Source organism: Protomyctophum bolini, assembly GCF_963924005.1.
Source record: "Protomyctophum bolini genome assembly, chromosome: 13".
Lineage (NCBI taxonomy): Eukaryota > Metazoa > Chordata > Actinopteri > Myctophiformes > Myctophidae > Protomyctophum > Protomyctophum bolini.
In genome coordinates this window covers 41,512,847-41,540,404 of record NC_137874.1, presented here as the reverse complement: position 1 = coordinate 41,540,404, position 27,558 = coordinate 41,512,847, and the positions used below count along the sequence as shown (strand labels likewise).

The window sequence follows — 27,558 nt, the reverse complement described above, 5'->3', positions numbered from 1 at the left end:
GAAGACGCGTTCATCCCACACAGTCCCTGGGGGTCTTACCTGATGGAAGACGCGTTCATCCCACACAGTCCCTGAGGGTCTTACCTGATGGAAGACGCGTTCATCCCACACAGTCCCTGAGGGTCTTACCTGATGGAAGACGCGTTCATCCATATTTTGGGAGGCAAATTAATTTTGGGAGGCAAATTATTTTGGGAGTCAAATTATTTTGGGAGTCAAAATATTTTGGGAGGCAAATTATTTTGGGAGGCAAATTATTTTGGGAGGCAAATTATTTTGGCAAATTATTTTGGCAGGCAAATTATTTTGGGAGGCAAATTATTTTGGGAGGCAAATTATATTGGCAAATTATTTTGGGAGGCAAATTATTTTGGGAGGCAAATTATTTTGGGAGGCAAATTATTTTGGGAGGCAAATTATTTTGGCAAATTATTTTGGGAGTCAAATTATTTTGGGAGTCAAATTATTTTGGGAGGCAAATTATTTTGGGAGGCAAATTATTTTGGGAGGCAAATTATTTTGGGAGGCAAATTATTTTGGCATATTATTTTGGGAGGCAAATTATTTTGGAAAATTATTTTGGAAAATTATTTTGGGAGGCAAATTATTTTGGCAAATTAATTTTGGGAGGCAAATTATTTTGGCAAATTATTTTGGGAGGCAAATTATTTTGGGAGGCAAATTATTTTGGGAGGCAAATTATTTTGGCAAATTATTTTGGGAGGCAAATTATTTTGGGAGGCAAATTATATTGGCAAATTATTTTGGGAGGCAAATTATTTTGGGAGGCAAATTATATTGGCAAATTATTTTGGGAGGCAAATTATTTTGGCAAATTATTTTGGGAGTCAAATTATTTTGGGAGGCAAATTATTTTGGGAGGCAAATTATTTTGGGAGGCAAATTATTTTGGCAGGCAAATTATTTTGGGAGGCAAATTATTTTGGGAGGCAAATTATTTTGGGAGGCAAATTATTTTGGGAGGCAAATTATTTTGGGAGGCAAATTATTTTGGGAGGCAAATTATTTTGGCAAATTATTTTGGGAGGCAAATTATTTTGGCATATTATTTTGGGAGGCAAATTATTTTGGAAAATTATTTTGGAAAATTATTTTGGGAGGCAAATTATTTTGGGAGGCAAATTATTTTGGCAAATTAATTTTGGGAGGCAAATTATTTTGGCAAATTATTTTGGGAGGCAAATTATTTTGGGAGGCAAATTATTTTGGGAGGCAAATTATTTTGGCAAATTATTTTGGGAGGCAAATTATTTTGGGAGGCAAATTATATTGGCAAATTATTTTGGGAGGCAAATTATTTTGGGAGGCAAATTATTTTGGGAGGCAAATTATATTGGCAAATTATTTTGGGAGGCAAATTATTTTGGGAGTCAAATTATTTTGGGAGTCAAATTATTTTGGGAGGCAAATTATTTTGGGAGGCAAATTATTTTGGGAGGCAAATTATTTTGGCAGGCAAATTATTTTGGGAGGCAAATTATTTTGGGAGGCAAATTATTTTGGGAGGCAAATTATTTTGGGAGGCAAATTATTTTGGGAGTCAAATTATTTTGGGAGGCAAATTATTTTGGGAGGCAAATTATTTTGGGAGGCAAATTATTTTGGGAGGCAAATTATTTTGGCAAATTATTTTGGGAGGCAAATTATTTTGGGAGTCAAATTATTTTGGGAGGCAAATTATTTTGGGAGTCAAATTATTTTGGGAGGCAAATTATTTTGGGAGTCAAATTATTTTGGGAGTCAAATTATTTTGGGAGTCAAATTATTTTGGGAGGCAAATTATTTTGGGAGGCAAATTATTTTGGGAGGCAAATTATTTTGGCAAATTATTTTGGGAGGCAAATTATTTTGGCAAATTATTTTGGCAAATTATTTTGGGAAGCAAATTATTTTGGGAGGCAAATTATTTTGGCAAATTATTTGGGGAGGCAAATTATTTTGGGAGGCAAATTATTTTGGGAGGCAAATTATTTTGGGAGGCAAATTATTTTGGAAAATTATTTTGGGAGGCAAATTATTTTGGAAAATTATTTTGGAAAATTATTTTGGGAGGCAAATTATTTTGGGAGGCAAATTATTTTGGGAGGCAAATTATTTTGGGAGGCAAATTATTTTGGGAGGCAAATTATTTTGGGAGGCAAATTATTTTGGCAAATTATTTTGGTAGGCAAATTATTTTGGCAAATTATTTTGGGAGGCAAATTATTTTGGCAAATTATTTTGGGAGGCAAATTATTTTGGCAAATTATTTTGGAACAAGCTCCCACTGTACCTTCGTCAGGCAGCCTCTGTAGACATTTATAAAGCTCAGCTCAAGACCCACTTCTACAACATTGCTTTTAATTGATCTTTTATTTTTTATTTTTGTTATTCATGTCCTCACTGTATTGCATTACTGCTTGTTTTTAATGTTGTTGCCTTGCTTTTCTTTTATCCTCCATTTCTCTGTAAAGCACTTTGAGCTGCATTTCATGTCATGAAAGGTGCTATACAAATAAAGTTGTATTATTATTATATTACGCCAGGTCTCACGGCAGAACTAATATCATAAACAAAAGGTGAACGGAGCCTCTAGTCATACTGCCCGCTACGCATATAGTGGAAGTGAAGTCAGATCTTCCACACACACACACAACAAAACGAAAGGGTGCAGTGCACCACCCCGTGGCACCAACTGGCACTGCATACTTACTGTTACAGTATTCTGTACAGCTTCTAACCATTATTTGACACTTTTGGTTGTTGAGAAACAGCTTCTAACCATTATTTGACACTTTTGGTTGTTGAAAAACAGCTCCTAAAACATTATTTGACACTTTTGGTTGTTGAGAAACAGCTCCTGAAACATTATTTGACACTTTTGGTTGTTGAGAAACAGCTCCTAACCATTATTTGACACTTTTGGTTGTTGAGAAACAGCTTCTAACCATTATTTGACCCACATTATTTTGGGAGGCAAATTATTTTGGCAAATTATTTTGGGAGGCAAATTATTTTGGGAGGCAAATTATTTTGGCAAATTATTTTGGGAGGCAAATTATTTTGGCAAATTATTTAGGGAGGCAAATTATTTTGGCAAATTATTTTAGGAGGCAAATTATTTTGGCAAATGAGGGTCTTACCTGATGGAAGACGCGTTCATCCCACACAGTCCCTGGGGGTCTTACCTGATGGAAGACGCGTTCATCCCACACAGTCCCTGAGGGTCTTACCTGATGGAAGACGCGTTCATCCCACACAGTCCCTGAGGGTCTTACCTGATGGAAGACGCGTTCATCCATATTTTGGGAGGCAAATTAATTTTGGGAGGCAAATTATTTTGGGAGTCAAATTATTTTGGGAGTCAAAATATTTTGGGAGGCAAATTATTTTGGGAGGCAAATTATTTTGGGAGGCAAATTATTTTGGCAAATTATTTTGGCAGGCAAATTATTTTGGGAGGCAAATTATTTTGGGAGGCAAATTATATTGGCAAATTATTTTGGGAGGCAAATTATTTTGGGAGGCAAATTATTTTGGGAGGCAAATTATTTTGGGAGGCAAATTATTTTGGGAGGCAAATTATTTTGGGAGTCAAATTATTTTGGGAGTCAAATTATTTTGGGAGGCAAATTATTTTGGGAGGCAAATTATTTTGGGAGGCAAATTATTTTGGGAGGCAAATTATTTTGGGAGGCAAATTATTTTGGGAGGCAAATTATTTTGGCATATTATTTTGGGAGGCAAATTATTTTGGAAAATTATTTTGGGAGGCAAATTATTTTGGCAAATTAATTTTGGGAGGCAAATTATTTTGGCAAATTATTTTGGGAGGCAAATTATTTTGGGAGGCAAATTATTTTGGGAGGCAAATTATTTTGGGAGGCAAATTATTTTGGCAAATTATTTTGGGAGGCAAATTATTTTGGGAGGCAAATTATATTGGCAAATTATTTTGGGAGGCAAATTATTTTGGGAGGCAAATTATTTTGGGAGGCAAATTATATTGGCAAATTATTTTGGGAGGCAAATTATTTTGGGAGTCAAATTATTTTGGGAGTCAAATTATTTTGGGAGGCAAATTATTTTGGGAGGCAAATTATTTTGGGAGGCAAATTATTTTGGCAGGCAAATTATTTTGGGAGGCAAATTATTTTGGGAGGCAAATTATTTTGGGAGGCAAATTATTTTGGGAGTCAAATTATTTTGGGAGTCAAATTATTTTGGGAGTCAAATTATTTTGGGAGGCAAATTATTTTGGGAGGCAAATTATTTTGGGAGGCAAATTATTTTGGCAAATTATTTTGGGAGGCAAATTATTTTGGCAAATTATTTTGGGAGGCAAATTATTTTGGCAAATTATTTTGGGAGGCAAATTATTTTGGGAGTCAAATTATTTTGGGAGGCAAATTATTTTGGGAGTCAAATTATTTTGGGAGTCAAATTATTTTGGGAGTCAAATTATTTTGGGAGGCAAATTATTTTGGGAGGCAAATTATTTTGGCAAATTATTTTGGGAGGCAAATTATTTTGGGAGGCAAATTATTTTGGCAAATTATTTTGGCAAATTATTTTGGGAAACAAATTATTTTGGGAGGCAAATTATTTTGGCAAATTATTTGGGGAGGCAAATTATTTTGGGAGGCAAATTATTTTGGGAGGCAAATTATTTTGGGAGGCAAATTATTTTGGCAAATTATTTTGGGAGGCAAATTATTTTGGAAAATTATTTTGGGAGGCAAATTATTTTGGAAAATTATTTTGGAAAATTATTTTGGGAGGCAAATTATTTTGGGAGGCAAATTATTTTGGGAGGCAAATTATTTTGGGAGGCAAATTATTTTGGGAGGCAAATTATTTTGGCAAATTATTTTGGTTGGCAAATTATTTTGGTAGGCAAATTATTTTGGCAAATTATTTTGGGAGGCAAATTATTTTGGCAAATTATTTTGGGAGGCAAATTATTTTGGCAAATTATTTTGGAACAAGCTCCCACTGTACCTTCGTCAGGCAGCCTCTGTAGACATTTTTAAAGCTCAGCTCAAGACCCACTTCTACAACATTTCTTTTAATTGATCTTTTATTTTTTATTTTTGTTATTCATGTCCTCACTGTATTGCATTACTGCTTGTTTTTAATGTTGTTGCCTTGCTTTTCTTTTATCCTCCATTTCTCTGTAAAGCACTTTGAGCTGCATTTCATGTCATGAAAGGTGCTATACAAATAAAGTTGTATTATTATTATATTACGCCAGGTCTCACGGCAGAACTAATATCATAAACAAAAGGTGAACGGAGCCTCTAGTCATACTGCCCGCTACGCATATAGTGGAAGTGAAGTCAGATCTTCCACACACACACACAACAAAACGAAAGGGTGCAGTGCACCACCCCGTGGCACCAACTGGCACTGCATACTTACTGTTACAGTATTCTGTACAGCTTCTAACCATTATTTGACACTTTTGGTTGTTGAGAAACAGCTTCTAACCATTATTTGACACTTTTGGTTGTTGAAAAACAGCTCCTAAAACATTATTTGACACTTTTGGTTGTTGAGAAACAGCTCCTGAAACATTATTTGACACTTTTGGTTGTTGAGAAACAGCTCCTAACCATTATTTGACACTTTTGGTTGAGAAACAGCTTCTAACTAGTGATCGACCGATAATCGGCCGTGGCCGATTATCGGCTTCGATATTCATGTTTTGTATTAATATCGGTATCGGTGGTAAAAATTAATAATCGAAGCCGATTATTATATTTTGTCATAAATGCGCAAAAAAGTACAACAACCACTCCACTCTCATTGAAAATCCGGTAGAGTACGGTTGTAAGGAGATGTATATAGCTTAGCTGCGTGTCTGTAACACCGAGGAGTAGACTAGACACACACAGAGCACAGCACGCTCTGCCTGTGCTCCTCCCTCCCTCCCAGTTCCACACACACGGAGTAAAAAGAGAGAGGACCAGGGCTAGAAGGAGTAATACTAACCTTGTAACCATAAGCATTGCTGTTTTCATCTTGCATTAACAAAAATAAAATCCACACTGAGAGGGACAGAAGGTGTAACAGTGGTAGACCTACATTAGCCAACGCTAGCTGCTATGCTAACGCTGCAAACTTACAGCAGATGTAAACGGTTCTTTGATTGTGTGTGTGTGTGTGTGTGTGTGTGTGTGTGTGCGCGCGCGCGCGCGCGTAACCACATGCTGTGTGCGTGCGTGCGTGTGTGTGTGTGTGCGTGCATGCATGCATGCGAGCCAACTGAATGTTTTCTAAAAGGACAACTTTTCCCCCCCATCCTGACCAGCCTATTATTATTATTATTGCATTTTGGCTATGTGCAATAACTAACTGCAAGCCAATGAAGAATGAACCAATCAGTAGCATTGTCAATATTTGTCTTAATTTCTAATTCATATTTATTTAGTTGACAATAATTTAACGGTAGGCCAGTGTTTTGAGACATACAAGGCTATTGTCTTGTATTGCTATAAAATTATGATCTTGAAAGTGACAAATTTCAGTGGTGGAGTAAAAACAACAAGGTCAATGGCTTTGGGGAGTTTGGGCAGCAGAACTACAAGCTCTCAACATGTCATGCTGCAATGTGCTGTGGGCTTGTAGATCACCAATTTGGATAAATAAACTGATTTTTTTTTCCCTGATTTTTTTTTTAAATAAATGTTTTAAGCCTGTGCCTGCACTTCATACAGCACTATGTTCCATATTCTGCTACAGTACATGTTTGCACTTTAATTCAATTAAAGCTGCATTTGATGGGGGGGGGGGTTGTTACTGAAAACAATGTTGGTGCTTCTTGCTTGCACTAACTTTTTATAAGAAATAAATGTTCTCCAATGCATTTAAAGGAATTATTGTGTTAGAATTTATGTTACTGTAAAAAAATTTTTTTTACTTAAATTAATATCGGTCATAATATCGGCTATCGGGCTTTTTGATTCTCCACTAATCGGTAATCGTAAATATCGGCCAAAAACCATATCGGTCGATCACTACTTCTAACCATTATTTGACACTTTTGGCTGTTGAAAAACAGGACAGAAAAGGACCGCTTTTCAACCTATCTTCATATAGCAGGATAATATGTCTATACAGCTCATTATTGTGCGGAAATATACATAAATCTTCGTGTTTGAGCACAAAAAGCATTTTGAGAACCCACAAATGTCAGCGCTTGGCGCGCACACTGTGCGGCCCCCCACACACACAATCATTCTACAGTTGTTCCCGGCCAAATCTGTTTGAATACCCCTGGTTTAACCCATTTAGACCTGACGTCAAATTTTTGAAATACCTCATGTTTCTATATCAATGTTTCATGACAAGGACCCCAAAAATGATACGTAATAATTGGCCACCGACCCCCATCTCAAAAAATATGTGTGTCTTGCCTGATGGAAGGAGAAGGAGAGGAGAGGAGAGGAGAGGAGAGGAGAGGGTCTTACCTGATGGAAGACGCGTTCATCCCACACAGTCCCTGAGGGTCTTACCTGATGGAAGACGCGTTCATCCCACACAGTCCCTGAGGGTCTTACCTGATGGAAGACGCGTTCATCCCACACAGTCCCTGAGGGTCTTACCTGATGGAAGACGCGTTCATCCCACACAGTCCCTGAGGGTCTTACCTGATGGAAGACGCGTTCATCCCACACAGTCCCTGGTTCAGGTCCTGAAGGCAGAGGCCCGTCGTGGCATCTGGACAACTCCTTATCAAACGCAGCACCTGAGGAGAATATTAGAATTCAACCTTTATATTCTGCACATAAAAATACACTGACACGAAAACGCGTATTCAGGGCGGAGTCACCATCCCCAGGGGAAGTTGTGATTTGCTCTCGTTCACTGCAATGCAATTTGCGGCATTTCCAAAACAATATTGCGCAGAGCATAGCGATTATCAAACGTATTTGCAATGCCATACGTTGAAAGATCTGTTGCCCGTGTGGACAAGGCACGTTACCTCCGCAAGTTAGATATTAACGGCATAGATGTTTGTCCGTATGTGATTAAGGATTGGAATAAGTTGCATTGACAGCCATAGAACATTCTGCCCAGGGTAAAAAAAAACGGATGTGACGTTTTTGGGCGTTCCCGTCTTGTTTCGTGTCAGTGTATACAATGAAATGTGTCTGTAAGGTTGGTGCATTACACAGGATAATAATAATATTAAGAAGCATACACAAGAATATATGGTTTGTTAAAGTTTCTCAGTGGATTTATCTTCTATGAAGGTTGAGCAGTGCACCCATGGCCCCAAACACTCCTTGGGCTAGAAACGGCCATAGCCGTCATCACTAATGTGATGAGGACATTTGGGCTAGTGGCTATATGGCCGAATTGGCCATATAGCCAATGGCCGAGTGTTTTTTGTGCAAAACTTGGAATGGATTCAGAATCATTAAAAAAAGGCCCTAGTTTAACATGTCACAGCATAATGACCTTTAGGCCTGACAGATTTCTGAAAAACCCATGTTTCTATGTCAGTCGTTCTCAAACATATTCATGTCAAGGACCCCAGAAATATGAAATTGGCCGCCGACCCCCATCTGGAAACATGTTGTTCCTGCAGTGCAGATGCCCTGTTACATGTATTTTTCAGAATGGACAAAAATTATTATAACTTTTTAATACAGAATGAGATCATTATCGACATCGGTAATATCGGTTATCGGCCATAAGGGCAATTAATTATATCGGATATTGGCCAAAATGTCTCATCGGCACATCCCTAATTTGAAATATCGGTAAATACTAGTTGGGTAAGTAATACAAATATGTGCAGCAGGAACTAGGTTTACAGCCATGAGAAAATACTATACATAGTGTATTTAACCCATTTTGACCTGAAATCAGATTCTAAAAAATGTCTTCTACATCCTGACAGTTTTCTGAAAAAGCTGTTTCTATGATTATTTTTTTTCCCCAAAAATAGCAGACCTACAAGCTCATAGCGCGCCACTCATAAAGCTAATACCAAAAGGGGTTCCCGCCCCAGAATAGGTTAACCCATTCTGACCGGGAACCCATTGTGGTGTTAGCATCATGTTATGCTTTAGCTATTGAAAAATAGCAGATCTACAAGCTCATAGCGCGCCACCGAGTGGCGCGCTACGAGCTTGTAGGTCTGCTATTTTTGAAAAATCGATGAACGACTGACATTTTTAGAATCTGATCTCAGGTCAGAATGGGTTAATCAGACCAGTGGAAATCAGTCCAGTGGAAACCTCGTATGAATCTGATCTCAGGTCAGAATAGGTTAAATGAAATAAAACCATTACGCTGTTGATGATGTCCGTGGACATGTAGCGATGCTGGTCGGTGGTGTGACGGACGTATCCCTCGTTGACCAGGAACGCCACGGCTTCGTCGCTGGAACAAGACATGACAGAAAGGTCACTTTTTAATCCTGGTCACTATACTGCCTCCCCCTGGCCAGCCGGTGGCGCCTGATGGAGGGGAAAGGAACGGGTTGGAATAACGTGTTCCTTCCACGCGCTACGTCCAACCAGGGAAACTCCCCCCTGTCAGGTGTAAAAGGAGCAACTTGGACACTCAGGCATGAAGGAAGCATGAGTTCAAGTCCGTTGCTCTCCCCTTGTCCCCCATATATGGGGACTAGGTTGGTCTCCCCTTGTCCCCCATATATGGGGACTAGGTTGGTCTCACCTTGTCCCCCATATATGGGGACTAGGTTGGTCTCCCCTTGTCCCCCATATATGGGGACTAGGTTGCTCTCCCCTTGTCCCCCATATATGGGGACTAGGTTGGTCTCCCCTTGTCCCCCATATATGGGGACTAGGTTGCTCTCCCCTTGTCCCCCATATATGGGGACTAGGTTGGTCTCCCCTTGTCCCCCATATATGGGGACTAGGTTGGTGGAGGGTGTGTAGAGCCCAGGATCACATTAGATGATTGACACAGGGGTGAAAAATATATAAAAAAAAGAAAGGTCACTTTTTTTTAGGTACGTAAATCAATGCTATTAACCCATTTAGACCTGGGAACGATTCTACAAATGTCTTCTAAATTAGTCCTGACAGTTTTCTGGAAAATAACCTATGTTTCTATATCAGTGGTGCTCAACCTTTTAAAATAACCTATGTTTCTATATCAGTGGTGCTCAACCTTTTAAAATAACCTATGTTTCTATATCGGTGGTGCTCAACCTTTTAAAATAACCTATGTTTCTATATCAGCGGTGCTTAACCTTTTAAAATAACCAATGTTTCTATATCAGCGGTGCTCAACCTTTTAAAATAACCTATGTTTCTATATCAGCGGTGCTCAACCTTTTAAAATAACCTATGTTTCTATATCAGCGGTGCGCAACCTTTTAAAATAACCTATGTTTCTATATCAGCGGTGCTCAACCTTTTAAAATAACCTATGTTTCTATATCAGCGGTGCGCAACCTTTTAAAATAACCTATGTTTCTATATCAGCGGTGCGCAACCTTTTAAAATAACCTATGTTTCTATATCAGCGGTGCGCAACCTTTTAAAATAACCTATGTTTCTATATCAGTGGTGGTCAACCTTTTTCATTTCTCGTCAAGTATCCCTAAAATTATCTGAATTTGGCCATTGACCCCCCTCTAGAAATAAGTTGTGTCCCCCCCACCCCCCCAGAAGATTTGAGTTAAAAACGTTCACTGTGAAAGAATATACATTCAAAGATTTGCACCACATTTTCAAGATTAAAGATTTAAAAAAAAATAGCAGACCTAAAAGCTCGTAGCGCAGCACTCGGTGCCGTGCTACGAGCTTGTAGATCTGATATTTTTGTCAATAGCTACAGCATAACACAATGCTTGAAACACCAAAAGGGGTTCCTGCCCAGAATGTGCTCTCACAGAAAAAGGGAGCAAATAAAATCCAATAAAAACTAAAGAAGAAGGGGGGGGTCTTACCATTTGGCGGCGGGCACCGCCATGCCTCCCAGTCCCTGCTTCAGGGCCTGAAGGCTGACGCCCTCAGCACCTTGGAAACACTGAATCCAACTCAGCACCTTGAGGAGACAGAGAATCTGATTTATTCTTGGAAGCACTGAATCCAACTCAGCACCTTGAGGAGACAGAGAATCTGATTTATTCTTGGAAGCACTGAATCCAACTCAGCACCTTGAGGAGACAGAGAATCAGATTTATTCTTGGAAACACTGAATCCAACTCAGCACCTTGAGGAGACAGAGAATCTGATTTATTCTTGGAAGCACTGAATCCAACTCAGCACCTTGAGGAGACAGAGAATCTGATTTATTCTTGGAAGCACTGAATCCAACTCAGCACCTTGAGGAGACAGAGAATCAGATTTATTCTTGGAAACACTGAATCCAACTCAGCACCTTGAGGAGACAGAGAATCTGATTTATTCTTGGAAGCACTGAATCCAACTCAGCACCTTGAGGAGACAGAATCAGAATAATTTTTGTATTGCCAGTTGTTGTTGTTTTGCACTTTCAAGGAATTAGTCTCATATCAGTGGAGTTGGTACATTACACCGGGGGGAAAAAATCGGTATTGAGAAACATTTGCAAATAATTTCATCAGAATAAAAAGGATGCAAGCAGGTTGGAAAGGGGCGGAGAAAAGTGTGACGTGTGATAGGAAAGTATCAGCGAGAATGAAAGGTAAGGTGTAACAAGACAGTGTTGAGACCAGCTATGTTGTATGGTTTAGAAACTTTAGATTCTAGAGACAGTCGCACTGAGGAAAAGACAGGAAGCAGAGCTGGAGTTAGCAAAGACTCAAATGTTGAGGTTCTCTCTGGGAGAAACAAGGATGGATAGGATCAGATACGAGTATATCAGAGGGACAGCACATGTCAGATGTTTTGGAGATAAAGCCAGAGAGGCCTAAACTGAGATGGTTTGGACACGCAGGTGTTGATGTTGAGGTTGGAAGTGCCAGGCAGGAGGCCTATAGAGCGCCGCAGTCCCCGCCCCCTTTCAGAAAAGCGAGTGGCCCAGGAAGTGAAAGCCCCATGCATTCTGCCATCGACACTTTTAATATAATTTATTTAAAGACGGTTACGCTGCGGACAAAGCCAATTCGGATCGTGACGAATCATGACAATGAACACAATATTTTGGGACGATCAAATCATTAGAAAGAAGAAAAGAAAGTCAGGAGACAACACTATTTGTTTTATTTTTCGTCTTATAAATTATTTGATCGGCCCAAAATATTGTGTTCATTGTCATGATTCGTCACGATCCGAATTGGCTTTGTCCGCGGCGTAACCGTCTTTAAATAAATTATATTAAAAGTGCTGATGGCAGAATGCATGGGGCTTTCACTTCCTGGGCCACTCGCTTTCTGAAAGGGGGCGGGGACTGCGGCGCTCTATAGAGGAAGAACAGAGAGAAGGTTTATGGATGTAGTGAAAGAGGACATGAAGTTAGTTGGTGTGAGAGAAGAGGAGGCAGATTGGCTGTGGGGACAGAGGACAGGGTGAGATGGAGGCAGATGATTTGCTGTGGCGACCGACTGACCTCTGAAGGGAAAAACCGAAAGGAAAAGAAGAAGAAGTGCGAGTATCGATGAAGGAACCAGCTTACCCGTTACTGTATCCGTCGTTGGTAATATTTTACTTGGGGGAAATGGACACGCTTAAAGTCCAGAGGCGACCGAGCCTTCTCTGTTGTAGCCCCCAAATTATGGAACGCACTCCCCTCCCACGTCAAACTGGCCCCTTTCCATCGAGACCTTTAAATCTCGCCTCAAGACTTTATACCTTGTATCACTGTCTGACGCTGTTGCGTCTTGTACTTTTCAATGATGTCTCTCAGTCGTTTCACTGTTTGTAGTACTTTGTATTCTTGCTGTAGTTTGTTCTGTGTGGTTACGTAGCTATAGTGAATTTGATTTAATTTTCTCCTGTACAGAACTTTGTAAACCCTGAGTTTTGAAACGTGCTATATAAATAAAGTGGATTGGATTGGACAGTTCCGTTACTGTCCCAGAGTCCGTTACAAAGCTAAACTGTATCAATGCAGACGAGGTTACAGCCATGTGAAAATAAGTAAAGACATCATTACCTTGGTGGCGTCTGTGGACATGTTGATGTGATGCTTGAAGTGTGTGGACAGGTAGTGCATCTTGTCCACGGTGGAGCGGATGTGTCCCTCGTTGACCAGGAACTTCACTGCTTTCCTGTCGGGAGTTCAGAAGGAAAGGTGACGCAGATTATATTTAATGTGCGACAAAACAAAGCTGTTAAGTTCCTCTCGCAGAAAAGGGGAAAAAAAACTGCTTACTGGCTCCGTTAGGACACATGGCTCCCTGAGGGACCAAAGACCTGTCACCAGTGTTGACCATAGAGTAGCCTCGGTACCCAGTAGGGGTACGATTAATCGACGTTCAATCGATACGCACGTGTTACGGCCGCAGGCCTATATATGTCTTTGTCTGCGTGGTGCGCACAGTGCCCGCCCCGTTGCCTAACCCAGCCCTGTAGGTCCGTCAGCACCGCCATTGGTGGGGAGCATTGCCGCCGCTCCGCTGTTGGTCGCCCGCTCCGCATCTCGCTCCTCCAACCAGCTTCTACACCTGCGCCCACCTGACGGCATAAAGGCGTTCTGAAGCCTTCACTCCGGGCCGCTGTCCAAACAGTCACTCCAGAGTGGAGCCGGCTAGGGGCAGCGCGCCCTCCGTGCAGAGAGAATATGCACGGAGTAATATAGCGCAACATCAGTATGGCAAGAGTTGCTAATGCTATGTTTGATCAGTCTGTTGTCTGTTGTTAATCATTCATGTTAAAATCCCTTATGAGGTCATGATCAGGAGCAGTAGTATGGTAACAGGTAGTATGTCATAGTATTTCATGTCAGTTCACTTAGCTAGACCAGCAGGCTCCTCACCATGTATTTCTGTTTGAGTTAGGATAAAGTGTAGAGTAGCCAGTTAGGTTCTTTTGTTTCCGTTTAGTAGTTATTCAGATTTGGGAGGGGTTTTCTGATTATAGGATTGAGAGTTAGGATGTTTGATTGTTTCTTTGATTTAGGACCTGCTCAGCCCTGCTCGCCCTGTAAATAGCCCTTCTGTAATTCATATTGAATACATGTATATATATTGTTACTATAATTTGTGTGCCACAGAATAAGAAATAAAACAACTTTGGCATTTCTACAACCTTGCCTTATTAATGACCGTCCTAGACTCGGTGAGTCGTAACAGCACGGGAATCAATTTTGAAATTTTGAATCGAATAGTAATTTTAAACAAAACGCTTTTGGTCCACGAGACGGCCCATTTTGGTCCGCGAGCCATGCTCACGCTTCGCAGCACCTCGCAACGCCGCCTCCCCTCTCCCCCTCACTCGTGGTAACAACAACGCCGCCTCCCCGCTCCCCCTCACTCAACGCCGCCTCCCCTCTCCCCCTCACTCGTGGTAACAACAAGGAAGTCAACAGAACAGCTGCGGCCTGCAGTCATGCCGCCACAAAAGAAATCTAAAGTGTGGTTGCATTTTAGAATATGCCAAGACAACAAAGTAGTGTGTCAAATATGTGACAAGAAATTGTCCGTATCACAAGTTGCACTGATACAATAGTATCAGTGCAACACTATAAAGAAAATATGAACAGAGGCATCGCTTCTCTTAACATAAGTAAACGAAAACAAAACTCACAGCAGCAATTGCAAGGAATTGAGGAATTAAACACAATATATTGTGTTTAATTCCTCAATTCCTCCTTTGCTCCGCGAGCCGCATGCGTGCGCCTCGCAATTGCTGCTGTGAGTTTTGTTTTCGTTTACTTATGTTAAGAAAAGTAATGCCTCTGTTCATATTTTCTGTATAGTGTTGCACTGATACTATTGTGTTTAATTCCTCCTTTGCTCCGCGAGCCGCATGCGTGCGCCTCGCAATTGCTGCTGTGAGTTTGATTGATTGAAATATGTATTAACAGTTTGCAGAATTACAGTACATTTCAAGCACAAACTCCATACAAAGACTGTTAACTGTGAGTGGACGACCCAATTAAGCATCACACTGGTTTACATTACAAGAGGGTCCCCTGCATGTTCAATTCATCAAAAGTAATAAGGCCTCAAATAAAGAAAGCAACAATTGTTGCTTATCATTTAAAATAAATGAGAAAAATCCAAGCATGCGTTTCTCTCTGCTATATCGTTGTTTAAGCCAAATACATTGTGAGTCACTGCTCTGCTCGCCTCGCCTCGCATCGCGCATCGCACCCCCCCCCCCCCCCCCCCCAAAAAAAAAAGATCACCGATCGGTGAACCAATATGTTTCCAACGCTTGCTCCAAGCGTGCGCCCCTCTGGACCAGAAAGCACGCTGGCTAGCCAATGGAGACAGTTGTATTATTATTATTATTATTATTATTCTAGTTACATGAGGTGAACTGACTAATTCAGAGCCGAACATACAGAGAAAAACGATATGTTGTAATAATAATAATCTCTTACCAGATGACGCGAATACTCATGTTATTAAGTCTCTGCTTCAGGTCTTGAACGCTGATGCCCTCAGCGTCTTTGTAAGTCATTATCCAACACAGCACCTGCAGAGCAGAGAAGCAGAATAATTTACAGAATATTCAATGGTTTGAAATTCGCACTATAATACGCTATAAAGCGCTGCAGTCCCGCCACCCCTGCGAGGACACCAGGAAGAGAATTTCCAATTCATTTTTCCCCATAGACGTTTCAAAAAGTATTTATTTAAAGACAGTTAAAGCCTCTGACCAAAGCCAACAGCCGAGTTGACAAATCATGACAATAAACCCATTTTGGGGGGGGCTGAACAAATAATTAGAAAATGATTTGTTCGGCCCCGAAATAAAATGTGTTTATTCAATATTGTCAACTCGGCTGTTGGCTTTAAGTCCGAGACAGACTGCCCACTTCGTGTCACCATTTAACCCATTCTGACCGGGCACCCATTTTGGTGTTGGCATCATGTTATGCTTTAGCTATTGAAAAATAGCAGATCTACAAGCTCATATGGCGCCACCGAGTGGCGCGATACGAGCTTGTAGGTCTGCTATTTTTGAAAAATTCGAAGAACGACTGACATTTTTAGAATCTGATCTCAGGTCAGAAGTGGGTTAATCAGACCAGTGTGTGTCCAGTGGAAACCTCGTATGAATCTGATCTCAGGTCAGAATGGGTTAAGACCTTTAACAACTTTTGAATATATCTAAAATGAAAAGAAAAAAAAATCAATAAGACCATTACTGTGTCAAAAGTTTAAGTAATGATGCTTGGAGGAGGAGGGGTCTCCAATTCAAATACCGTATGATTATTTTAGGGGTCAGGACCTGAAAAAGTCTGAGAACCACTGCGCTACCATACAGATGTTGACTACACCAGTGGTTCCCAAAGGTGGGGTCCGGGGACCCCCAGGTGTCCTTGAGGGAGTTCCAGGGGATCCCCAGCTGAGCGTCTAGCGTTTTCAATTCATCATAACATTTAGAGACATACAAATTATAATATACAATGATTCTATACTCACTTTCTTCTCATTTTCCTTCAGCCGGTAAGCAGCCATGATGTGACGCTGTCGCTGAGACACTCAGACCTGTGGTTCTGAAAATAACATAGAAAATCCATTGATTGATTTGAAGTATTTTTTAACAGATTGGAGAGTTACAGTACATTTCAAGCACAACTCAATACAAAGACTGTGAAACTGTGGACGACGCCATAAAGGACTACACTCGTGTACAAGAGGGTCCACCATGTTCAATTCATCATAACATTTAGAGACGTACAAATAGACACTTCTATAAAGCCATAAACAGGAAATCATCGAGGAAATAGAGGGAAAAAAGGGGGGGAAATATTTACGGGAGGGGGGGGGGGGCAGTTTCAAATTGCAGTGTTTTGAAGGAGTCAAGGGATTCACATCTTAATGACCGTTGGAAGGTTGTTCCACTTTTTGGTGGCATAGGAGGAAGTTGAGAGCAACATAGCTCTAGTCTAAATGCACCATTTCAAACGGCAGGTAATCCAATGATGTTAACGCCAGCAGCATTGTGTTGTGATCATGTTAACAGTACAACAATGTACCGCCACTAAACTATGCTTAGATTCAACCAAAAGACTATGGCCGTCTTGATCCCAACCTTATAGATGTATTTATCGATTCGGACATTGTCAGAATCGATATATACATACAACTAAGAGAGTCTAAATCTTAGGCTATCTTGATCCCATGCAGGCGGAATGACTGTAACCTACTATTTATTTACTGAAATACGTGTAATTTCTTATAGTAGGCTACATTGTGCCTTTACAGTTAACATGTTTATGAAATGGCTGCTGTAGCATTATAGCATATACCTTTTATTATGTTTTTTATCAAACAGAAACACTGCTGCCTGTCCAGCTACTAGCCTACAAACAGCGACACAAACACAAACAAACACATTTACCGTTGGCTTCTCAGCGTCCCGAAGAGAGATTATTGTGCCGTTTGTTTTGTTTACTACTTCCAGCGGGCTGTATTAAGTGACATAATATAAACTGCCGTTAGTAGAGAATAGATATGTAATATTAAAAAAGACTAAGTTCTTCCTTCCTTGTAAATAAACCACTGGGCTCCTCAGTGGAGGCGACCATGCTGGAGAGAATTTGCATTCGGCATTGTTCATCTGCCACGCCATTGGTCGGTTTGACCGAGGTCTGCTAGCTGATTGCCGATTGGTCAAGATCAGACACACGCACGCGCGCTCACTCACTCACACAAAGTATACTACACGCACACACTCATTGTATGTCCAGCCCTTGGCTTGGTCCACGCAAAGTGAGTTTGAAACTATGACTAAACGACAAGACAAGATACTATAGTTTAGTCATTATAATTAGTAGCCTACTATCAAATAATACAACCATTTGCTAACACAGCAGCAAGCTTTGTGAACTGTCTGTCGCGACATGTTTTCCATATCATATCATATATATCATATCTCATATATCATAATTATGAACTTTGCTGTTGAAGGGGTTTAATAGCCAGCCTCGGTACCCAGGCTTTTCTTCGTTCGGGTTCGTGGGGGTTGAATCAGTGGTGTGTGGACCGGGAAACAATTAAGCCCTTTAGTTTTTGTGTTGCCCTTTTGGTATATAATTGTACCACTGTACTATTTTACAGTACTGTTATAATGGTATTCAATCAATCAAAAGGTGAAATAGGCTCTCCCTCCCTCCCTCTCTCTCCTTCCTGTGTGTGTGTGTGTGTGTGTGTGTGTGTGTGTGTGTGTGTGTGTGTGTGTGTGTGTGTGTGTGTGTAGTGTGGTGTGTAAGCTCATGCTGTAGTTTCTGTGAGAGTTGCATCACAAATTGAATTCTGGCATGAGCCTCAGTTTCAGTTTCAGCCCAACAGTATAGTTGGTTGGGCCTTTTCACCATGTGTGGACTGTGGAGGGTCAAGGGTCATGCAAAACTAATCATGGAGTTGGAGGTGTGGATGTTTAAAAACCGCTAAAGATAGCAGTAATTTGTCAACTCTCAGAGTTAAATGCATTTTACAATTTAGTCATTTAGCAGTTTAGAGTGACTGACTTACAGTAAAGCAAGAACAATACATCAAATACATAGAAATAGTCACCAAGGAATACTTTATGGATAAATGGTATATAGCACCTTTATCCAAAGCGTTTTACATAAGATTGTTGCATTACATTCACGCACCGATGGCGGGGGAAACCATGCAAGGCACCAACAACCTGCACATTCAGGGGCAATTAGGGGTTCAGAGTCTTGCTCAAGGACACTTCGACACCAACTCTGGGGGAGCCCACAGGGTTCGAACTGGCAACTTTGCGGTTACCATCCGGCCACTCTACGCCTGAGCCACACCGAACACCGTAGTGTTATCGGACTACCACGCTATTAGTAACAATGATCACTCAATCGTTTCATACAAATTCATACAGTATACACAGCAACATGTGGCACTCTCTGAAAAGTGTACGTGTTCTATAAAACAATGACCATAACAATTCAATTACATTACTTACTTTATTGGCACGAGAAAACATACATTTACATTGCCAAAGTATGCAAGTGTCAAAATATATTATCAATATATATAAAAACAGTTGTAAATGGGGAAAGTATGTACAGTTGGGAGGATTGTGCAGCATTGTGTAAACAGAGCTATGTCACATTGCACCGTTTAATACATTACAGGTATAATGCTTTTTTTAAACAACTATAGCAGCACTCCTTTGTATAGTCCCTTTTGGACAAATAGCAGCATTTGTTTATCAAGAGTATTTTAAATAGTTTACAAAAATCACACCCGTGTGAAGTGAGGGGCGCTCTTATCATCGCACATCATCATGTCATAAAATAAACACTGTCTATTAGCTCAGACGCTATCTCGTGTAATGTTGCATTCATTGTCAACGTCGAAATTAAAAAAAATGTCCTGACAGTTTTCTGAAAGACCTCATGTTTCTATGCTCAATATTTCATGTCAAGGACCCCACAAATGATATGTATTTGGCCACCGACCCCCATCTGAAAATATGTTGTTCCAGGGACCCCCCCCCCCCCCGAAGCAATATGAGTTAAAAACGTCCGCTGTGAAAGAATTCAAAGATTTGCGCCACATTTTTCACGATTTTTCAACAATAGCAGACCCACAAGTTCATAGCGCGGCACAGAGTGCCGTGCTATGAGCTTGTAGATCTGCCATTTTTCATCAGCTAAAGCATAACATATACGGTAATGCTTAAAACACCAAAAGGGTCAGAATGGGTTAGTGTTTGTGTATAGGACAAAGTTTGTGAACATAGTGTACACTAAAAACTGGATAGTATAGGATATTTTTGTTGCCGTATATGCAGTATATTGTGTGGTATTTGGGACGTGTGACTTGTGTCTTGTGAGACACCACGCGCAATGGGACACTGTCTGTGACAATCGACATCCTATGTACATTGTTAACTCACTGACATGACCATAGAGTGATGCCATTATGTCGGACTAATCACCCGCACACACCCACACCCACACACACACACACACACACGCACACACACACACACACACACACACACCCGTTATATTCAGAACTATATAAGGACTATGCACACAGCCATCTGGAGTCATACTGAGAGTTATACTGAGAGTCATACTCGAATTGTCATCTCATCTCAGTAAACTGTCCAACTCTGTTTACTTTTGTTGAACTCAAATGTGACTCCTTAGCAACTAATAAAGATTCTTGCTGAGTAATATACAACGCATCCTGAGGACTTCTTCTTTTCAAACGATTCTACAATAGCACCCCTAAAAAAAAGCCTCACATTTAAGATGTGTTTAAAAGGTAGCAGCTGTTTGTCTGTAATGTGCAGTGACTTTAGCGGTCTCTACTTGGTACAGATAGAAGTCCTTAGGGTGGTTGTATTCCATCCGCTAACCTTCTTTTGTCGGCACAGTTCACAAATGTTGCTGCTGTGTTTTTTTGCATATTGCTGTATTTCTCTGTGTTGGTATGAGAGTTGGGTGTGCATGTAATCTGTGGGAAGTATGTGTTGGTATATGACAAGAAAATAATAAAGTAAATAAACTATTAATAATAACAACAATAATAATAATAATAATAATAAAGTTAAAATAAAGTTGGCAGTAGTACAGGTAAAATAAGGCAGGTTAAAATGAAAAATAAACAATCCAGAGTGTACAGAGTATGGAGGAGAATAGATTAGTAGCTGGATAAATACAATGTGTGCATTGCATTGGTTATTAAACTTGTTAATTTCAAGATGATAGATGATAACTCTCAAGAGTTACACACCTGTAAGAGTCCATTTAGAACCACCTCCAGGCAGGAAACACTGCATGATACATAATATGATCACTTATATTAACGTATTCTCTATAGATGTTTGGTAGCATCAGTTCAGACAACTCATACAGTAGGTAAGAGAGTTAAGAAGTGGTCCAAATATGTGTACAAACTTTAAAACGAAACCACAAAATCACATATAGAGCAACAATATCTGAAGTTAGGATTAGTATGGTGAGACTCAGTATATATACCCAATTACCCATATATACCCACACATTCGATTTGTTGGTTGCACAGTGCGTCTCGCATCGCAGTGTGTCTTGCATTGCAGTTGCTTGACGCTGGAGTCAGCATCTGTATAGAGAGAGATTGAAATCATATAGTTATGATGGTCAGACCTATAGGCTGGTGAAACCACTCCCCCTGCTGGACAACTGGTGAACTCAATACTGCCGCAATCTGGCGTCAGTCAGGTTAGGTCAGACTGCAGGGCTTCATTGAATGTGATTTAGTTTTCTCAAATCACTAACCCTACGCTATCCTATATGATTATAAAGCTAAAGCTTCGATGAATATGATTTTATAATGTAAATAATTATCGTGGCAATAACATTGCTGAATGAAGTAGGCCAGTCGGGTTAAAGGCTCATACATGGTCTGGATTTTCGGTGGTGAGGTGACCACCGAACTACAACATGACATACCGGTAGGCTACAAACATATTGTTTTGTAGTCATCAATCTGCCAGAACTTCCTTTTCCCTCAAACCGACTTTTCTCAATATAAAAGCACTAGAGGTTACGAGAGCTTTTATTGTTATATTCTTCCGGTTGGAGGGAAAAGGAAGTTCCGATTGATTGTTCCTGCCTGATGACTACAAAACAACACAACAACATGATGACGGAAATTTTGTAACACAGACCAGGCTTTTCTCCGAGGTGGAAAGCCTGGTGACGTGAGGTCAGTGCGTTACTGCATAAAGTCTGGTGACGTGAGGTCAGTGTGTTACTGCATAAAGCCTGGTGACGTGAGGTTAGTGTGTTACTGCATAAAGTCTGGTGACGTGAGGTTAGTGCGTTACTGTATAAAGTCTGGTGACGTGAGGTCAGTGTGTTACTGCATAAAGTCTGGTGACGTGAGGTCAGTGTGTTACTGCATAAAGTCTGGTGACGTGAGGTCAGTGCGTTACTGTATAAAGTCTGGTGACGTGAGGTCAGTGTGTTACTGTATAAAGTCTGGTGACGTGAGGTCAGTGCGTTACTGTATAAAGTCTGGTGACGTGAGGTCAGTGTGTTACTGTATAAAGTCTGGTGACGTGAGGTCAGTGTGTTACTGCATAAAGTCTGGTGACGTGAGGTCAGTGCGTTACTGTATAAAGTCTGGTGACGTGAGGTCAGTGCGTTACTGCATAAAGTCTGGTGACGTGAGGTCAGTGTGTTACTGTATAAAGTCTGGTGACGTGAGGTCAGTGTGTTACTGCATAAAGTCTGGTGACGTGAGGTCAGTGTGTTACTGCATAAAGCCTGGTGACGTGAGGTCAGTGTGTTACTGTATAAAGCCTGGTGACGTGAGGTCAGTGTGTTACTGCATAAAGTCTGGTGACGTGAGGTTAGTGTGTTACTGCATAAAGTCTGGTGACGTGAGGTTAGTGCGTTACTGTATAAAGTCTGGTGACGTGAGGTCAGTGTGTTACTGCATAAAGTCTGGTGACGTGAGGTCAGTGTGTTACTGCATAAAGTCTGGTGACGTGAGGTCAGTGCGTTACTGTATAAAGTCTGGTGACGTGAGGTCAGTGTGTTACTGTATAAAGTCTGGTGACGTGAGGTCAGTGCGTTACTGTATAAAGTCTGGTGACGTGAGGTCAGTGTGTTACAAGTCTGGTGACGTGAGGTCAGTGCGTTACTGTATAAAGTCTGGTGACGTGAGGTCAGTGCGTTACTGCATAAAGTCTGGTGACGTGAGGTCAGTGTGTTACTGTATAAAGTCTGGTGACGTGAGGTCAGTGTGTTACTGCATAAAGTCTGGTGACGTGAGGTCAGTGCGTTACTGTATAAAGCCTGGTGACGTGAGGTCAGTGCGTTACTGCATGAAGTCCAAACAGGTCTCTCATATTTGCCCTCTCCCTGTGCTTCTGGAAAAGGACTGTTTCCTGAATACAGTCATATTTTGCCTCTCATTACCTCGTTGGTGTTGTCTATCGACCTGTAGTGTTCCATGTCAATGGTGGCGAAGATGAACCGAGCCTCCGTCAGAAACACCACCGTCTGCCTGTCGGAGGACAGAGGACAGGAGACGCATTTTAGTCCCTTGAATAGGTTTCATTTAGTTGTAGTCACCTGGAATGTTTTAGTGTTTTAGTCTAGTTTTAGTCGACTAAATCCACAATTGATTTAGTAAACTAAAATGTATTTTGGCGGGCCTTGATGCCGTCGTAATGACTGATTTTTTTACACTTGCTGAAAATAGCAGATCTACAAGCTCACAACGCATCGCGGTGCGACGTGTCGTGAGCTTGTAGATCTGCTATTTTCATCATGCAACCAAGTATGACTCACATATGACTTGTTACTGGATCTCTTGTCCACTAGTCTCTTCCTAACATTTTAGTCTAGTTTTGTTGACGACATTTAGTCTTATTTTCAGTCATCATAGCTTAGTTTTCATTTAGTTTTCGTCAGTGAAAAAAGGTAGTCGACGAACATTTTCCGTCAAAATATTAGTTGACGAAATCAACACTGAAGGACAGGGGCTCCTGGGAGGAGCTGACACGACATATTCAGAGCTAAAGATGTAAACAAAAAGAAAACATGTGAGAGAAGAGAGGGGGGTCTTACCAGATGGCAGGCATACTCATGCCATTTAGTCCCCGCTTCAGCTCCTGGAGGCTGATGCCCTCTACGTCTCCACAACTCTTTATCAAACTCAGCACCTTAGGGGACGAATCAGAATGGGTTTTTTTTATTGCCAGGTACGTATGTTTTGTTGCAGTTCTTGCATTACACTGGATAACAAACAGACAAGATTTTTTTACAATTATCTTAAAATATGAAGATAAAAATAATTAACATGTTGTATATTATTTCATATGAAGAAACTAGCTTCATTTTTAAATTCAGTAGGTTTTCTGTGGTCTGGGGTTTTCTGAGGTATTTCAGAAAACTGTCAGAAGAATTTCGACGTCAGGTCTAAATGGGTTAAATTCCATACTTATTTATTATTAGGGACCATGGACAGTTCAATAACTGACTTATTTATTATTAGGGACCATGGACAGTTCAATAACTGACTTATTTATTATTAGGGACCATGGACAGTTCAATAACTGACTCTACTGTAAATTAGCTGCACAGCTTTAGTATCTGTAGCCCCGGCCTGGACAGGAGATGGCCACGACAGCAGCTAGGCAACCAAGATTACACAGCCACGTGAAATATACAAAAATACATTTCTTTTCAACATAACACAAAGCATTATTATTTTACTTTGTTGATGTCCTTGGTCACTTTGTAGTGATAGCCGTCAATGGGAGAGAAGACCAGACCGTCGTCAACCAGGGACTCCACTGCTTGCCTGTCGGAGCACCGTGGATCAAATGATGCATAATATTTAGATAGAACATCTCACAGAAAACTGAACAAAACCAACTGAACAAAACAAAACAAACGATTTTGTAACTCATTTTTCACCCCTGTGTCAATCATCTAATGTGATCCTGGGCTCTACACACCCTCCGCCAACCTAGTCCCCATATATGGGGGACAAGGGGAGACCAACCTAGTCCCCATATATGGGGGACAAGGGGAGAGCAACGGACTTGAACTCATGCTTCCTTCATGCCTGAGTGTCCAAGTTGCTCCTTTACACCTGACAGGGAGGGGTTTCCCTGGTTGGACGTATAGCGCGTGGAAGGAACACGTTATTCCAACCAGTTCCTTTCCCCTCCATCAGGCGCCCCGGCTGGCCAGGGGGAGGCAGTATAGAGACCGGTTCCTTTCCCCTCCATCAGGCGCCCCGGCTGGCCAGGGGGAATCTTTACTAATGGCTCTTATAGGACACATAGCTCCCTAAAGGGACCACACATAATTATTGCTCCAGCATTGTCCATATAGAGAGCATTCATGGGCAACTGGCGGCCTGGGGGCCCTCACCTTATTAATGTGGTCCTCAGGTGAATATCGGCTAATTACTAGTATTAAAATGTTATTGTCTTTTTTTTATGTCCAATGTAATTTGCATTTGGTCCATAAAGTTAACATAAATGCATTTGCAAATTAAATACGAATTTTACTTTTCAGGATTCCAATTGAAAAAGACCAAAAATAAATCAGGATTTCATTTCAAATATAGCAAAAATAAATAGCTGATCTACAAGCTCAAAACACGTCGCACTGCGACGTTTTGAGCTTGTAGATCAGCTATTTTTACCTACGACAGTAATGCAATGTGGCCCTTCTGGAGTGAGTGTGTAACTGTAGTGGCTCTCTCTCCGCATCGTTAAAGTTGCCCACCCCCCTGATATAGAGACAGCTGTACGACAATCCTGATTACAATGTTTCAGTCAGCTGACACGACTAATTTAGATGGAATAAAATAAAGTATGACAGCCGAGCCGGATCTTACCTGATAACAGGTAAACTCATGCGACTATATCTCTTCAGGTCCAGAAGACAGATTCCCTCAGAATCTTGAAAGTACATGATCAAACCCAGCACCTTTGGAGAAAGATGAAATAAAAAATGTTATTGCCTTGTTGTACAGACAAGGAATTTGTCTCTGTGAGATTAAATGAAGTTGGTATTATTATATATATTATTTATATTGTATCCTGAGTGCATTATTTATTTAGTAGGGACAATTTGGACAGTTCAATAGCTGTCCTAGAATGTGTAGTTAAATTGTATCTGCAGTCCCGGGAGGGTGGTTGGGTACACAGCAGAAAAACAAGTTCACGGCCATGTGAAAATAAACAAAAGTACACACTTAATTCAATAAGATGCCAAACATTACTTTGTTGATGGTCTCTGTGGACGTGTAGTGAAACTGGTCGATGGTGGAATAGATGTATCCCTCGTTGCTCAGAAACTCCACTGCTTCCCTGTCACAGGAAGGAGGAAAAAAGGTGATGTAAACTATTTAGATACTGTGTGTACTCTCATATTAAAGGGAACAGGGGTCCTGTGAGCTGACATGACTACGGTATATACAGTAACTCAGATGTCTTACCAGATGACGGGCAAACTCATGTCCCCCAGTCTCTCCTCCAGCCCCTGAAGGCTGACGCCTTCGACAGCTCGACAGCTCTTTATCACACGAAGCACCTTAATTAGGAGAGAATCACAATTTCTATTTTTTATTGCCAGGAATGTTTTTGCAGAGGAATTTGTCTCTGTAAGGCTGGTACATCACACCAAAGGATGAGCTTGTAGGTCTGCTATTTTTGAAGACATGGTGACATGATGTAGTCGTTGATAGAATCTGATCTCAGGTCAGAATGTAATCTAATCTTACATTGATGGTGTCTGGTGACATGATGTAGTCGTTGATAGAATCTGATCTCAGGTCAGAATGTAATATAATCTTACATTGATGGTGTCTGGTGACATGATGTAGTCGTTGATAGAATCTGATCTCAGGTCAGAATGTAATATAATCTTACATTGATGGTGTCTGGTGACATGATGTAGTCGTTGACAGCGTCCGTCCATTTGTAGTGGTACTCGTCTACGGTGGGACGGATCAGTCGCCCCATGCTGAGGAACTCCACGGCGTCTCTGTAGAGAACAGAGGGAAGGCCATGCAGAATATTTAGATTCATTAAAAAATAATAAATAGGCCTTTCTGTGTGTAGTTTGCATGTTCTCCCCGTGTCCCCTAGGGTATAGGTACCCTCACAAAAAACATGCAGTAATCCTGGTCACTAAAATGCCTCGCCCTGGCCAGCCGGGGCGCCTGATGGAGGGGAAAGGAACTGGTTGGAATAACGTGTTCCTTCCACGCGCTACGTCCAACCAGAGAAACTCCCCCCTGTCAGGTGTAAAGGAGCAACTTGGACACTCGGGCATGAAGGAAGCATGAGTTCAAGTCCGTTGCTCTCCCCTTGTCCCCCATATATGGGGACTAGGTTGCTCTCCCCTTGTCCCCCATATATGGGGACTAGGTTGGTGGAGGGTGTGTAGAGCCCAGGATCACATTAGATGATTGACACAGGGGTGAAAAATGGGTTACAAAATCGTGGGATAAAAAATATATTAAAAAATACATAAATGTAATAATAATAATAATGATAATGTAGGAGAGGGTCTTACAGCATGACAACATAATAATAATAATAATAATAATAATAATAATAATAATAATAATAATAATAATGATATTAATGTAGGAGAGGGTCTTACAGCATGACAGCATAACTCATGCCACTAAGTCTCCGCATCAGGTCTCGAAGGCTGATGCCCTCAGCATCTCCACAGCACTTCACCAAGCGGAGCACCTTAAGACAGACAGAAGCACAAAGCATTGTTTTTATTCTCTGTTTTAAGCTCTCAATGGTCTCGCACCTTCCTACCTACATGACTGCCTGCCTAAATATTTCCCAAACCGCCCCCTAAGGTCTTCCACTGCTGGCCTGCTCGCTTTGCCAAAAAAAAAGGCAAATAAAAAATACGGGGAAGCAGCTTTTTGCTTCTAGGGGCCGTCGGCATGGAACAAGCTCCCACTGTACCTTCGTCAGGCCTGTCTGTAGACATTTTTAAAGCACAGCT

At 40.9% G+C, this 27,558-nt stretch overlaps 1 protein-coding gene across 1 annotated transcript in view; it reads right to left on the bottom strand.

Annotated features, from left to right (window-relative positions):
• Positions 1 to 16,543, bottom strand: part of LOC308327695 (uncharacterized protein) — a gene marked incomplete at both ends in the record, with an annotated part of 126,680 nt that extends 110,137 nt beyond the window's left edge. Inside the window, 6 exons of the mRNA XM_080781220.1 lie at positions 7,653 to 7,750; positions 9,306 to 9,396; positions 10,937 to 11,034; positions 13,066 to 13,180; positions 15,460 to 15,554; positions 16,508 to 16,543. Of these exons, the coding sequence (XP_080637346.1) occupies positions 7,653 to 7,750; positions 9,306 to 9,396; positions 10,937 to 11,034; positions 13,066 to 13,180; positions 15,460 to 15,554; positions 16,508 to 16,543 (533 nt within the window). The remainder of the gene's footprint in view (positions 1 to 7,652; positions 7,751 to 9,305; positions 9,397 to 10,936; positions 11,035 to 13,065; positions 13,181 to 15,459; positions 15,555 to 16,507) is intronic.
• Positions 16,544 to 27,558: the final 11,015 nt, after the last annotated feature.